Source organism: Nerophis ophidion, linkage group LG05 (assembly GCF_033978795.1).
Source record: "Nerophis ophidion isolate RoL-2023_Sa linkage group LG05, RoL_Noph_v1.0, whole genome shotgun sequence".
NCBI classification, from domain to species: domain Eukaryota; kingdom Metazoa; phylum Chordata; class Actinopteri; order Syngnathiformes; family Syngnathidae; genus Nerophis; species Nerophis ophidion.
This window is the reverse complement of record NC_084615.1, coordinates 43,039,075-43,056,043: the sequence shown is the minus strand read 5'-3', so window position 1 is coordinate 43,056,043 and position 16,969 is coordinate 43,039,075. Positions and strand designations below refer to the sequence as shown.

The 16,969-nt window shown below is 41.7% G+C and overlaps 1 protein-coding gene across 4 annotated transcripts in view; it reads left to right on the top strand.

The window, feature by feature from the left end:
• LOC133553138 (kelch-like protein 29) overlaps positions 1-16,969 on the top strand; it is a 600,020-nt gene that overhangs the window by 231,497 nt on the left and 351,554 nt on the right. For all 4 annotated transcript variants that reach the window (XM_061901009.1, XM_061901008.1, XM_061901007.1 and 1 more), the window contains one exon: positions 7,432-7,743. In XM_061901009.1, the coding sequence (XP_061756993.1) occupies positions 7,471-7,743 (273 nt within the window). In that variant the 5' untranslated portion in view covers positions 7,432-7,470. The remainder of the gene's footprint in view (positions 1-7,431; positions 7,744-16,969) is intronic.

Genomic DNA, 16,969 nt, shown 5'->3' with positions numbered 1-16,969 from the left:
CTTGAGTTGATTTATTTTGGAAAACTTTGTTACATTGTTTAATACATCGTGGTGGGCATCACAAGAAAATTAGGCATAATAATGTGTTAATTCCAAGACTGTATATATCGGTATCGGTTGATATCGGTATCGGTAATTAAGAGTTGAACAATATCGGAATATCAGTAAAAAGCCATTATCAAACATCTCTATAAAATAGTAACACATAAATAACAAAACACTATAAGCACTGTAAACATAATAATGTATCTAGGCTTATGTACCGTGCTGCCCAACGTTAAACTCCTAGTTGACTTATTTTTACACTTGCAAGTGGAGGTGGAAAAAAATGATAAATTCTCCATTGCATCACAATTAGAATGTAGGATCGATGTATGCCGAAGTATGAGTCTTGTAGACATTATTAAAGTTAAATAACCTCTGATAGTCACGCACACACTCTGTGTGGTGAAATTACCCTCTGCATTTGTCCCCTTGTTCCACCCCAGCAGTGAGCAGCAGCAATGGCCGCGCTTAGGAATCATTTTGGTGATTTAACCCCCAATTCCAACCTTTGATGCTGAGTGCCAAGCAGGGAGGTCATGGGTCCCATTTTTACAGTCTTATGTATGACTCACGACCTACCGATATCAGGTCAGACACCCTGACCACAAGGCCACTGAGCAGGCTCATTATAATTTTTATTAATAAGTAAATGTATTACATTGATGATATGTAGGAATAATATGCGATACGTCCGCCCGAATGCAGCTGGTCGGCTAGGTTTCCTGGAGGGAAGGTTGGTAATACATAGCAATAAACAATATATACACTATATTAATTATAGATGTCTAAATAATCAATTTATAGTGAAATCGTGGCACCTGAATAGTAATCATAATTGAATGGTGAGGTGCCCAAAGATTCCCATCTCTACTTGCAATGATCCTGCAGGAGGCTTGTCATGTGTTGGATCGCGTTACAGTATAAGCCTCATTCTTCCAGCTGTCCACTTCTTTTACTTCATTGGATTTGAAAGAAATGGCCAAATCTTTATTGGCGTCGCCTCCCCAGAGTGTTGCTGTGTGTCATTGCTGATGTGATGAATTATCCTTTTTATCGCATCTGGCAGAGAGCACAGGTGTGTCGGGTGTCAGCTTCATGTCCTCCTCCTTGACTTCTTCCTCCCTCTGAGCAGGCGCTGCAGTCCAGATAGACTTTTTAATAAGTGACACTTCCTCGCCATTATGGAGGGAATTTAAGACTCAGTAATTAGCGGCGTTAATCCTGGTTTGCAAATGTAGTTGCGTTGGTTTTGTGCACGCTCACACAGACACATCACACACACAGTGCAAGGACAACTGGCATTGACAAGGAGGAGCGCCTTGCCAAGCTGGTTTGTGCCGCTCAAGCGAGTGAGTGACAGAATTTGAGACGCAGCAATTTTGGATGCTTAATTGAGCAAATGAAAATGCACACGTAACCCGATGAGAGGAGATTGCTACGCTGCTGTGATTTATCAGAAGGACTCGTCAAGACCAGCCTAGCTTACAAAAGAACATTATTTATTGAGGACCCAGGTGTGCACAATGAATGCTGAGCAGCAGGATCCCACCTCTCTCACCAAATTGGATGCAATAATAAAAGCTCATTGCAATCGGGCTTCAGACACAATTCTGACTCCAGAGGGGATAATGTCTTTTAAAAAAACAAACAAACAAAGAAAACAACATGTTGTGCTTGTTGTCAAGCTGTTTTGTGCGAAGAATTACCTGTCTGCCCCCATTCCCCGTCTTATTTCCCAGCTGAGGTGTGCAGCTCTGGAGATAACAGCAAATATTACCTGGCACAAGCGTCGCCATTGTTCCGCTGGACTGGCGCCGTGTTTCTCTTTCTGCTTCACACATTCTGAGAGCTTATACAACTGTATCCTCTTGAAACATTCAAGGTTATTAAAGCCGGGGGTCTTACAGGGAACAGAAAAAAAATCATTCGAGAGTGACATTCTTTTCTCTTCTTAAAAAAAAAGTATAAATTCTCGCTTCTCAAACCTCTCAGGCAATGTCAGTAAAGACCTAAATCCATCAATTAATTCATCATCCTGACCCCTTGCTTTGGAATTGTTCATTTTAACTTGTTCATTTTAACAAGACAGTTCGGAAAATTTTGTCATGGTACCTGAGGTGTCCGTCCAGCCATCCATCCATTTTCTACCACTTGTCGCTTTTAGGGTCGTGGGGGGTGCTGGAGCCTATCTCAGCTGCATTTGGGAGGAAGGCAGTGTACGCCCTGGACAAGTCGCCACCTCATCGCAGGGCCAACACAGATAGACAGACAACATTCACACACTAGGGACCATTTAGTGTTGCTAATCAACCTATCCCCAGGTGCATGTCTTGGGAGGTGGGAGGAAGCCGAAGTACCTGGGTAGAACATGCAAACTCCACACAGAAAGATCCCGAGCCCGGGAGTGAACTCAGGACAACTCAGGACCTTCGTATTGTGAGGCACATGCACTAACCCCTGTTCGACCGTGCTGTCCGAAAAGTCTAAAATACAATCATTTTAATTTAGGCTTTAAAATGTCTTAAAGGAGTCCTACTATGCAAAACCAACTTTTCTTATGTTTTGGTACCTGTTTTTGTGTATTTAGGATCTGCATAAGTCCTGGGTACACCCTGGACAAGTCGCCACCTCATCGCAGGGCCAACACAGATAGACAGACAACATTCACACTCACATTCACACACTAAGGACCATTTAGTGTTGCCAATCAACCTATCCCCAGGTGCATGTCTTTGGAAGTGGGAGGAAGCCGGAGTACCTGGGTAGAACATGCAAACCCCACACAGAAAGATCCCGAGCCCGGGAGTGAATTCAGGACAACTGAGGACCTTCGTATTGTGAGGCACATGCACTAACCCCTGTTCCACCGTGCTGTCCGAAAAGTCTAAAATACAATCATTTTAATTTAGGCTTTAAAATGTCTTAAAGGAGTCCTACTATGCAAAACCAACTTTTCTTATGTTTTGGTACCTGTTTTTGTGTATTTAGGATCTGCATAAGTCCTGGGTACACCCTGGACAAGTCGCCACCTCATCGCAGGGCCAACACAGATAGACAGACAACATTCACACTCACATTCACACACTAAGGACCATTTAGTGTTGCCAATCAACCTATCCCCAGGTGCATGTCTTTGGAAGTGGGAGGAAGCCGGAGTACCTGGGTAGAACATGCAAACCCCACACAGAAAGATCCCGAGCCCGGGAGTGAATTCAGGACAACTGAGGACCTTCGTATTGTGAGGCACATGCACTAACCCCTGTTCCACCGTGCTGTCCGAAAAGTCTAAAATACAATCGTTTTAATTTAAGGCTTTAAAATGTTTTAAAGGAGTCCTATTATGCAAAACCAACTTTTCTTTCCTTTTGGTACCTGTTTTTGTGTATTTAGGATCTGCATAAGTCCCGGAAATTTGAAATCAAACCATGGAGGCATGGGAGAGATATTTATAAAACAATCTTGCCATCTTTAAAACATGCAACCGGCCATTTGGAATTTGAGACTTTACTGACATTTTTTGCTTTAGTTACAACAGCGGATATCTTCATAAATGGTAGCGGTTTACCCAAAGTGCTTTGTGTAAGTCTGACAATTTTTTTCAGTTGTAGTCAAAAAGTTCCTTTTTTTCTCTCTCCTGTCTCTATCCAAAGTTCAATTATTCTTTATTGTCAGTTTGCAAGACATACAAAACAACCAAGATTTCGTGTTTATATGTAAATTATATAATATGCAAAATATTGTGTATGTACAGTATATGTACACCAGTGACGTGCGGTGAGGTTCATGGCTGGTGAGGCACTGACGTGCACTGTCAGATTTATAAACATATGAACCCTATACAGTATCTTATTCACCATTTGATTGGCAGCAGTTAACGGGTTATGTTTAAAAGCTCATACCAGCATTCTTTACACATACAAACTGTAGCACACAAAAAAGCACATTTAATAAAAAAAAAAAACTTTACTTATAAATGAAGCCCATGCGCAGCTCATTCTGAACAAAAGCATCGATAACTTGTTTATAGAAGTCTTCCTTATCTTTCTTTGGTTTTAAAAGTCTCTCTGTCTTGATGGAGATCACCATCTGAAGCAAACCTTTTAGCTCCGGCGTTGATCTTTTTTTAATTGTTACCTCCTGCTTTGATTGAAAGTCCAGTTAAGATAACAGTTTTATTTTAGATATGTAATCATCCATGGTAAAAGAGGAAAAAATAAACGATCGCTGCCGCTGCACTTGACTTGCTAACTGTAACTTGTTGTAACTTCTTCTGCAGCCTAGTATTCACAAGAATGATCTCCTGGATCACTAGCGCCCTCTACCACAAGGAGGCGGGAGAACAGGTGCCTCACACAGTGCGTCTTTGCAGCCGTTTTATGATTGCCTAGCACAAGAAATACGTTACACACATACAGTTGTTGACAAAATAAACTGTACATTATTTACCTCAGCTAACTAAACTATGGAAATGTATAATATAATTCATATAGCAATACGGTCTCACTGCACAGCATCCAGCAGTTAGCCGAGTCATTGCGCAATCCATGAGGAGGCTCAACTGGCTGCTGACTCACTGCAAGTGATTCCCAGTATTTGAACGGCAAATGTGAAAATTCTGTGATTTTGAATAAATATAATCTAATACTGGTAAAGTTAAATGGAAAACAACTTTATAAAGTATAATCACTGTATACATATAACAAGTTGATTTTTTTTTTTTCCTTTTACATTTTTTTTCTTTACATGATGGCATGTGAGGCGCCGCCTCACCTGCCTCCCCGTACTGCACGTCACTGATGTACACATATGTATATAATGCAATTATATATGTAAATCAGTATGATTATGGTGTTAATTGTTTTTTAAACATGCATAACAGTCACAATATCACAAATATTGAAATTCAACAACGTGGTGCATTTACAAACAGCTAAAATGACGTATAAAGCAAACTATAACCTGCTACCCAATAATGTACAACAATTTTCAAAAAAGAGGAGAAATATAATCTTAGAGGAAAATCTAATTTAAAACGTTTGTATGCTTGTACAACACTTAAAACCTTTAGCATGTATATATGTGGAATTCAATTATGGAATGGATTAACCAAAGAAATAAAGTAAAGCACCAGTAAGATTCAGTTTAAAAGACTGTTCAAACTACAAGTGTTCACAAAGTACACAGAAGAATAATTATGATGAACATCTTGAACCTTTTTTTTCCCTTTTTTGTTGTTTTTATTTTATTTTTGTGGTAAAAATTATATATGTATTTAATATTTGTTTACTCAGTATGGTATATTATTTATTTATTATTTATTTATTCAATGTTCTGTTACAGAGACAAGGAAATGGTCTAAAATTGCTATGGTATGAAAAGGGGTAGGATTAAGTAAGCTCAGCTTCTGTCTACTCCTTTTCAAACGTGTTTTAATGAAACAACTGGAAATATGTGAAGCATTACATTGTATCATATGCATGTTCGAAATAAACTGAAACTGAAGTGAACAATATGATACATCACATAGCACATCACATATTTCCTGTTTGTTACTACAAAATGTCTGAAAAGAGGTAGAAAGAAACATAGCTTATAAATATTCAAGATATGTTCTGTATGGTGAAAATCGTATACTGAGATAATATAATGCTTAAAGGTCACAATGTTTGGTTTTATTTTTAAATATGTTAAAATAGTTGTTTTTTGCTTGATAATGTGATTTTTAATGTTTTTTCTTTTTGTATGTGGCAAAGCAGCAAACACATAATTGTCATTCTGAGTCTTTCTTTGTGCGCCTGTGCCTTGCTTACAGTGTTCCCACAAAGGTGGAGGCATCAAACAGGGTCTCTGCAGGAGTGACTTTATTAGGACCATATTTAAACAAGTTTAAGATCAATTATACATCTATACTGACAAAAATGTAGGGATGCTAAAACAAAAAATGTATTCCAGATTTTTATTTATTGCAATTTTAAATCGATTCCATTCTTTCAAACGTCCATTAATAAACGTGTCTTTGATGGCGTTTGTTCTTGCCTTAGGCGCAGCTGCACGCTGATCATGTATTTATAGTTGTCTGTTCTAAAATAAAGAGTTCTAAACAAGGCAAATTTGAGACAAATATTTATTGTGAAAAGGATCAGTGCGGTTCATAAAACATGGGACAAGATGGAAAACTGTCAAGATTCAAGAGATTCAAGATGATTTATTGTCAATTTTTAAAATGCACAAGACACATAAGAACTGAAAAGTACTTATGTAAACAAGCGGTGGTGAAGGCGTGGGGTGTGGAAGGGGAGGTGTGTGCGTGTGTGCCCAATTGTCTTGGGTGTGATGGTATAAGGTTTTTGTAGACTGAGGTGTCGTTGAGAAGGGAGGGAGGTCAAAAGCGTCCATCATTAAGGTGTCCTCGGGAGTTTTTTTCAGAACAGCCTGGTCCTAGCGTCAAGTCCATTCGACACAGTCAAATTGTAGATTAGGATGTTTGTTTTACGCAAACTGACAAAACAATGACTTGTCTGTTCTTAGTCCATGCCGGCTCTCTCAAATTCAATTAAATCTTCCTTTTCAGCAAACTTCTCCATGATGTGATCCATCTTGCAATTTTGTTCAGAAATCGCCACAGTCTGTGTTCCCACAGCCCATCCCAAACCTTCCATTGTGACGAACAGCCTTTGGCCTTCTTGAGTGGGTGCCATCGTTTTACGAATTTGACGATACACCAAAGCAATGCCGAGCCCAATCAGCAGGTGCCCCGCGATCACAGTTCCAATTAGGTAGATGTCTTCCACGTCCTCGATGGAAAAGACTGAGAGGCAAATGATTCTCCATTTATCCCAGGAGTCTCACACGTACCCCGAGGCAATGGTTCCATCAGGGCAGCAGGCTCCCCCGAACCTCTTTTCCTCGTCGAAAAGACTGTCAGTTGCATCGAGAGTCCATCTGATCATATCCATGTCTGATATTTAGATTTGAGGACGGCGCAAAGAAAGAGGCTTCACAAAAGTTCAGACAAGACAAAAACGAAGTGCAAATTGAAATATGTATCCTATATAGTTGCATTTGAGTGGACTATGTTTTATTTTGCATATGTTGTAGTTTATTTTGCGTTTTTCCAGTGACAGTTGACTGAACTGCTGGGCAATTGTTCAGAAAAGTACATACTAGTGCTTGAATTGCATTATTTATTACATTTGCAGAGAGCAAGTCTGTCTTCTCTAATAATATTGTTGCTGCTGTGTTGCGCAATATCCTTTCCACTTTTACATGCACTTTTATTTCATAACATTATTAAAGATATGTTATATACATATGAGTTTTCCTATTTCAAAAATAATATTGTGCAGGTTCTCCGTGTTTGATGTTCTCCATTTTTGTGTTCTGCAGGCCTGCCAGTGTTGTTCCCTCTGAGAGGAAGAGGAAGTGATGTCACGCCACCACCACCGCTTCGAACGGGACTACCGTGCGCCCTGGGAGCGGAGGGACATCCGCCCATCGGCGGGCCTCCATAATGGAGGAGCCAATCATAGCTGTGCCTCTGCTGTCGTCGTCAACGGCAACAACCGCCCGGGACTCCTTCCCCTGCCTGTCATCGCATCCCTCCTGCCTACGCCGGCCACTGTTGCCGTGACAACATCCAGCGGTGACATTGCGGTCAAGCGAGGCATCACGTTGGTGGGGTCAGTCGCGCAGGCCAAGGTAAGAACTTTGTCCGCCGCTCCTGTCAAGTTTTTTGACATCTCCAACTTTCGCCGCTTGCATGCCGTCACGGTCGGCCTGCGCCTGTCTCTCTTCTTAGCCCTCCATCTTGACCCTTCAACGCCTCAAGTCTTGCCAAACAATTTCTCTCTCCATCGTCATTTTCTCCGGGTGCCAAGCCACAACACCCAATCCCCCCAGCCTCGACCTCATCGCCAATTGTTCTCTTTGATTATAAAAATGACGACTCTGACTTTTCCGTGAGAACAGACAATTGAAAATGACGATAAAAGCATTAAGAAAGAGAGGATGATCGATGCTTATGCTTTTTATGTCTTTGTGTTTGCTTTGTGTTGTGCAATGACTCTAAGTGCCACATATTCTCCATGTAATCTGGCACCACTCTATTGAAAAAAAAGTTCTTTAGTTGGCAATTTTTTGCACTGTATCCACATTTTCATCCAAATACCAAGTGAATAATATTTACAGTACAAATGATATGATATTGGTTCGATATCACTAAAATGACAGGTATCAGACTATTTTGGCTTCTAGCCAATTTAAGCGCTCCAATACCAGCAATCTTGCAGGGTGTTTACAATGTGCAGTTAAATGGGACATAATCCATCCATTAATTTTCTTCCGCTTATCCGAGGTCGGGTCACGGGGGCGGCAGCCTAAGCAGGGAAGCCCAGACTTTCCTCTCCCCAGCCACTTTGTCCAGTTCTTACCGGAAAACCCGAGGCATTCCCAGGCCAGCTGGGAGACATAATCTTCCCAACGTGTCTTGGGTCTTCCCGGTGGCCTCCTACCGATCAGACGTGCCCTAAAAACCCCCCTAGGGAGGTGTTCGGGTGGCATCCTGACCTGATGCCCGAACCACCTCATCTGGCCCTTCTAGATGTGGAGGAGCAGCGACTTTACTTTGAGGTTCCCCCGGATGACAGAGCGTCTCACCCTATCTCTAAGGGAGAGCCCCGCCACCCGGCGGAGGAAACTCATTTTGGCCGCTTGTACCCGTGATCTTGTCCTCTTGGTCATAACCCAAAGCTCATGACCATAGGTGAGGATGGGAACGTAGATTGACCGGTAAATCGAGAGCTTTCCTTCCGGCTCAGCTCCTTCTTCACCACAACGGATCAATACAACGTCCGCATTACTGAAGACGCCGCACCGATCCGCCTGTCGATCTCATGATACACTCTTACCTCACTCGTGAACAAGACTCTGAGGTACTTGAACTCCTCCACTTGTGGCAGGGTCTCTTCCCTACCCCGGAGATGGCTCTCCACTCTTTTACGGGCGAGAATCATGGATTCGGACTTGGAGGTGCTGATTCTCATCCCAGTCGCTAAACACTCCGCTGCGAACCGATCCAGTGAGAGCTAAAGATCCTGGCTATATGAAGCCATCAGGACCACATCATCTGCAAAAAGCAGAGACCTAATCCTGCGGTCACCAAACCGGACCCTCTCAACGCCCTGACTGTGCCTAGAAATTCTGTCCATAAAAGTTATGAACAGAATCGGTGACAAAGGGCAGCCTTGGCGGAGTCCAACCCTCACTGGAAACATGTCCGACTTACTGCCGGCAATGCGGACCAAGCTCTGCCACTGATCATACAGGGAGCGGACCACCACAATCAGAAAGTCCGATACCCCATACTCTCTGAGCACTCCCCAAAGGACTCCCCGAGGGACACTGTCGGATGCCTTCTCCAAGTCCACGAAGCCCATGTAAACTGTTCCAGACCTTACTGGGAAGGCTGAGGTACAGAATTAACTATCTAAATGATTACTTAATGTGTCATTGATGTATTTAATGTGAAACATGCGTTTAATTATATATTTCAATATTTAATTAACTATTGATTGAATTATAATATGATTTAATTAATTATTCCACGATTTAAATAATTATTTAATTAAATATTTCATGAACATGTGTTTCAGCACTTCATGAATTTTTCACCTATCAAATTCAGTGCGCGGGGCTAACAAATTTAGTCCAATGATTGCTCTGGTCTGTAGCCTCACGAAGTATGTGGAAGCAAGACCTACTGACCCGCACCGTGTAGAAGTCAAAGTAGAGGATTTTTGAACAGTTATTTTCACATTTTCAGACCAAAATATTGACCATTAATCCTGCGCTTCTCTGCATTGTAAAAAATAAAAATAAAATAAAATTGCAATTTTTACAGTAAAATAATGGCAGCTGATGTTGTCTGGAATTCAACGTAAAAAATACGGTCACAATGTATAGGAAATTACAGTATGTTAACGATTTTGTTACGGTAAATGACTTAAAACATTTTTATATATTGTTAACGTGTTTACAAAAAAAATTTGGAATTTACAGTAAAATATTCTGCAGCTGTGGATGCCAGAAAGTCCCCGTAAAACAAATTAAGGCCAATTTTAGTGTTGCCAATCTGCCTATACCCAGGTGCATGTCTTTGGAGGTGGGAGGAAGCCATAGTGCCCGGAGAGAACCCATGCAGTCACAGGGAGAACTTGCAAGCCCTACACAGAAAGACCCTTAACCCGGGAATCAAACCCAGAACCTCCTCACTGTGAGGCACAAGCGTTGACTACTCCACCACCGTGATGCCATTTCACCAATACTTCTATCTGCAAACTGCCTGTGTCTCTGAGACATGTGGGCGGTACATGAGGATTTTAACTTGAAAGTATTTGTACAACCTTTCACTGGTCAACACACAACATGGCCTTCCGCAACATGTTCCTTCAAGTGCGCTATTAAAAATGAGCCTCAAATTCTCCGTATACCGGTATGTTAAATAGCTGCTTTCACTCAGTTCTAACACATGTAAACACACAACGTGGTTCATTTCGATTCAGTTTGCAATGAAGCACAGCGACATAACCCATCCATCCATCCATCCATTTTGTATCACTTATTCCCTTCGGGGTTGCGCTGGAGCCTATCTCAACTGCATTCGGGCGGAAGGCGGGGTACACCCTGGACAAGTCGCCACCTCATCACAGGGCCAACACAGATAGACAACATTCACACTCACATTCACACACTAGGGACCATTTAGTGTTACCAATCAACCTATCCCCAGGTGCATGTCTTTGGAGGCGGGAGGAAGCTGGAGTACCCGGAGGGAACCCACGCAGTCACAGGGAGAACATGCAAACTCCACATAGAAAGATTTCGTGCCCGGTATTGAACCCAGGACTACTCAGGACCTTTGTATTGTGAGGCAGACGCAGTAACCCCTCTTCCACCGTGAAGCCCTACTCTTCTTCCCTCTATGCGATTTCAAATTACCGGTATTAAAATCAGTCTCCTCCATTTTGAAAATGATGACAGGGGATGTGTCACTCGTGACGTCACGAGTTTGACCAGGCGGTAACTAAGCATGCGCTAATTATTTTGGGAAGCGAGTTTGACCCGGCAGTGATTCAAGACAGGCACATACTATATGCCCGGCGGCAATTCAAGGATATACAGTATTTCAAATCAATCTTACCATTTGAAATCATTGATGTAAATTGTGTTACAAATTGAGAACAAGAAGTGAACATATGAAGAGGATAGGATTAAACAAATGTTTCTAGGACCTTCGTATTGTGAGGCACATGCACAAACCCCTGACCACCGTGCTGCCCCTAGTGACATAACCCCTCAAAGCGTAAAACCACTTGCCACAAAAATACAAGAAACAATGTTGTTATTCAAAAGTTAACTAATCTAATGCTTTAACATAAACAATTAATGTATGCTGTTGATTCAAATGTACAATCTGCAAAATCTTTAATTTAAAAAGAACTAAACCGCACATTTTTGAGTATTTGAATGCTTGTGGCTTTAGTCTTTGCAAATGGATTGTACAATTTTCATTATTTTCACAGTAAAGGCATGTGTTTCTATTTCTTATAACCACAGTCATTTAGACCAGTGGTTCTCAAATGGGGGTACGCGTACCCTTAGGGGTACTTGAAGGTATGCCAAGGGGTACGTGAGATTTTTTTAAAATAGCAACAATTCAAAAATCCTTTATAAATATATTTATTGAATAATACTTCAACAAAATATGAATGTAAGTTCATAAACAGTAAAAAGAAATGCAACAATGCAATATTCAGTGTGGACAGCTAGATTTTTTTGTGGACATGTTCCATAAATATTGATGTTAAAGATTTCTTTTTTTGTGAAGAAATTTTTAGAATGAAGTTGATGAATCCAGATGGATCTCTATTACAATCCCCAAAGAGGGCACTTTAAGTTGATGATTACTTCTATGTGTAGAAATCTTTATTTATAATTGAATCACTTGTTTATTTTTCAACAAGTTTTTAGTCATTTTTATATCTTTTTTTTCCAAATCGTTCAAGAAAGACCACTAAAATGAGCAATATTTTGCACTGTTATACAATTTAATAAATCAGAAACTGATGACATAGTACTGTATTTTACTTCTTTATCTCTTTTTTTCAACCAAAAATGCTTTGCTCTGATTAGGGCGTACTTGAGTTAAAAAAATGTTCACAGGGGGTACATCACTGAAAAAAGGTTGAGATCCACTGATTTAGATTATCTACTGTTTATTGTTTGCAGGAATCCAATGTATTTACCACTGTGATAAACAATTTTTTTAATTTTACTGGGTTTTACTGTTATTTAGCAATTGCTTGCTGTAGTTCTTACGGTCATTTTTTACAGTGTGAAAATAGAAATGAAAAAGTTGTATATGGACACCCCTAGTGGTAACCACCTGTTACATTTGGTTAAATCCCAAAGTAATCTCTCTTGTGGCCCCAGTAAAAATGGCCGCAGTAATGCTAGCCCCAGCAGATTGTAAATCAGTATCGTCTTATAATTACACACTTCCCCACAAGGTCTGACCAAGTCCCACCGTGACCATTGTCATCATTCAGTGGCTGCCAGTGCAATTAAGACCCTTTGTCTTGCCAATGAGCACACGTATAAAAGCCACATGTTATATTTGGTGGTAAATGTACCGGTGCTTTTTTTTTTTTTGCTCACCAGAACTTACACCCTCTTCTGCCGAGCTTTTTGCCAAAGCATCGGCGCCTAAAAGACAAACTAGCTTCCGTTGGCCTGGTTTTTAATTAGAAGCAATACGGACATTTCTGCAGTGAGCCAACACATCAGGTACCTGGCTCACCATCTTGGTTCCCACTCCCTTTGGGTCAAATGGATGGAAAGCTGTTGGCGAATCACATGGGCTCTGATATAAGTTCCTAGTGGGAGCATCCAACATGTGTAGAAGTCATGCTCCGTAATCTCCAGCCCGTAAAAAACAACCAATCACTGCGTGGATCTGTGTAACGTGGGACGTCTTTATGGTTTATTTTCAGTGTGTGAAGGTGCGCATGACAAATGTACCATCTGGCGTTATTGTCGGTCCCCATGTGAAGTTAACCATATGGAATAGCATGCGGTAGTTAATTTGGGAGTTTATTCCCGCCGTCCCACGTCGGACCATTACTTATTTGCTATCAGTTTTCCAGGTTGTTGTTATTGTCATGCATGCTCACGTTTGATGCTGGCCAATAAAAAGCAACACTCTCATTTAAAAGAAGCCACCATAAAATGCCAGTTCACGACATTTCATGCAAACACCGCAGATGATTTATGAGACACTAATTCTCCCGCACCTGATAGCTGCTAGTGTTTATTAATCTGACACATTATACATTGGGAATTACAGATGAAACAATGTGAACATTTCATATCACAGTTATTATGACCAAAATGACTACAGTTATTATTATCATGGTATTGTTCAATGTTCTCGAAAAGTACTTACACACCGACTAAAAATATTTCAACTAGGGGCTGGACGATATGTCGATATACTCGATATATCGCGGGTTTGGCTCTGCGCGATATAGAAAATGATTATATCGTGATATTAGAGTATACGTTCTCACGTAGTTGCTTTTAGCTGCTGACATTACACTACAGGCTGTCCTCGCTCTTTCTTGTCTCTCCTCCTCACAGACAAGAGGGCGCACGTTCTTACACATGTCACGTCATACATCACATACGTATACGCCCTCGCGGAGTAAAGAGGTAGCGGCATGGGTAACGTTAGCTGTGATGCTAGCAGAGCAGTGCGAGTAGTATTACAAGAGAAAGAAGGTGCGAATCTGGTAACAAATGAAGGAAGAATGAATTCCCCAAAAAAGACAGCAGGGGGTCCATCGTCTGGCGGTGGTTTGATTTCAAGAGGGAATATGTCGAACAGACAACTGTAATTTGTCAAGCGTGGGGCAAAAGCGTTGCTATAAAAAGTGGCAATACTGCTAATTTATAGCATTATTTGAAAAGTCCCCTGCTAGAGAATGAAGAGAGCTCACTCCGCATATCAAAATCTCCATTCAGTGCCACACGCCCACACCATCAAAATACTGAGGCAAACCTAATACTGCAGCCACCAAATCTGATCCCATCAATGCCCTGACTGTGCCTAGAAATTCTGTACATAAAAGTTATGAACAGAATAGGTGACAAAGGGCAGCCCTGACAGAGTCCAACCCTCACTGAATACTGGTCCGACTTACTGCCTGCAAAGCGGACCAAACTCTGACACTTATCATACAGGGAGTGCACCGCCAAAATCAGACAGTCCGATACCCCATACTCTCTAAGCAGTCCCCACAGGACTTTCCGAAGGACACGGTCAAATGCCTTCTCCAAATCCACAAAACACATGGTTAGGCAAAACTGCCACGCACCCTCAAGGACCCTGCTGAGAGGATAGAGCTGGGCTGCAGTTCCACGACCAGGACGAAAACCACACTTCTCCTCCTGAATCTAAGGTTGGACTATTTGGCGTAGCCTCCTCTCCAGTACACTAGAAAAGCCCTTACCAGGAAGGCTGAGGCGTGTCATCCCACAATAGTTGGAACACACCCGTTTTGAGACCTTCTTGAAGTCGTTTTCCATTGCTACTCCGAACTCCTCCCATGTCCAAGTTTTTGCCTACGCGACAGCAGAATCAACACAATGCTTGCCCTGTCGATACCTGTCCGCTGCCTCCGGAGTCCCATATGCCAAAAGAACCCAGATAAGACTCTATCTTCAGCTCCCTAGGATTACCGCCACAACAGGCACCAACCACCTTGTGGCCACAGCTCCGATCGGCCGCCTCGACAATAAAGGTACACTGGGACTCAATATCCAGCGCCTCCCTCGCGACATGTTCAAAAAATCTTCCGCTGGTGGGAATTGAAACTCTCTAACAGGAGGCTCTTCTAGATGTTCCCATTAGACCCTAACAATGCGTTTGGGCATGCTAGGTCTGTCCGGCGTCCTCCCCCACCATAGGAGCCTACTCACCACAAAGTGGTGTTGGGTAGAAAGCTCCGTCCCTTTCTTCACCCAAATGTCCAAAACATGAGACCTCAAATCCGATGACACAACTACAAAATTGAGCACAGAACTGCGGCCGAGGGTGTCCTGGTGCCAAGTGCACACATGGACACCCTTATGTTTGAACATTGTGTTTGTTATGGACAATCTGTGACGAGCACAAAAGTTCAATAACAAAACACCACTCTGGTTTGGATCCGGACAGCCGTTCTTCCAAATCATTCCTATCCAGGTTTCACTGTTGTTACCAAAATGAGCATTGAAGAGCCCCAGCAGAATAAGGGAATCACCTGAGGGAGCACTCTCCAGTTCTCCCTTGAGAGAATCCAAAAAGGGCGGGTACTCAGAGCTGCTGTTTGGTGCGTAAACCCAAACAACAGTCAAGACCCGTCACCCCACTCGAAGGCGCAAGGAAGCTACCCTCTCAAACTCCAACATGCAGGCTTTGAGCCTCTCACTGCATACAACGCCAGAGTGGAAGAGAGTTCAGCCCCTCTCGAGAGAACTGGTTCCTGAGCCCTTGCTGTGCGTCAAAGTGAGTCCGACTATATCTAGCTGGAATTTCTCCACCTCCCACACCAGCTCAGGCCCCTTTTTTTTCCTTCTTCATAACGGTCTTCAAGCGGCTCTTTGTCTGATCCCTCACCTAGGATCTGTATGTGTTGGGTGACTCTACCAGGGGGCATAGAAAGCCCCGGACAACAGAGCTAAATTACATACGTAATCTTTAAATTCATACAGTATGTGTAGAATTGATCTAGTATACACTATCGAAACAAAATAATATTTCGTTTTTTAAGTGTGTTGTACATTTTATAAATAAAATGTTTTATAAACAAAAGGAGAAAGGTTAAGCGAAATTGGCATCGATTTAATGTACAATTTTAATTAAAGATACTATATTGTGATATATATATATATCAGGATATAAAATTACCTGTTTCGGGGTGCATATTTTTGTTCATATTCACACAGCACTATGGCCATAATGTTCGACTACTAATAAAGCATTTTTGTTTGATTGAAAATAGGAGACACTTACTCATAAGTGCAGCTAATGTGATTTTTTTTTTTTGGACCAAGGGCTTTGGCAAAAGCTGTGATTAGTCTTCACAAAAGGCCTGTTGACAAGCTATTCTTACCTCTTGGAAAGTTTTCTTTGATAAGGGTGTTGTAATTAGCCTCCATGCTGGGTGAAACACGACTATTACAGCTTTAAACAGGCCAGAGTAGAAGGATTTTTATTGAGTTTAAACACAGGCCTGAGCTGGACTCTTTTATCTGCTCGCGCGTAATATTCGTCAATGTGTCTTCCCGCAGAGAGCCCACTGAAACATGTATTTCATACATGGTTTAATCCTTTAATTTGATCGCTCAAATCCGCCTTTCTCTGCATGCTTATTTGCACCGGAAAGACCGGAGCTCCTTGGCTCCGAGTACAGTAAATCTCACATAAGTTTAAATGGGGTTTTATTGGTCCAAAGGGTCATAGCTGGAGGTATTTTTCTGTTTCTGATTGAATTTACTTTCTTGCCACAGCAGGGAGAAGTTTATTTGAACAATTTGAGTGTTTGTTGGACTACTGGTGCAGAGAGGATTATTGCACTTGGGATACAGTAGCCTTTTTAGACAGACTACGCTTTAAAAGGGAGCTTCATATTTTTTGCCAATCATCCACACACCTTTTCCCTTTTTTGTGCATTCTGAATAGTGAAAAACCACACTAGTATGAGGCGGATAACAATGCCTATAAAAAATGAACACCACAAAACTGCCAACAATGCTGCATTTACAAGTTGTGACCTGCATATTAACCAAGCAATAGGGACATTGTTATTGTAAAAGCTAACGCAGA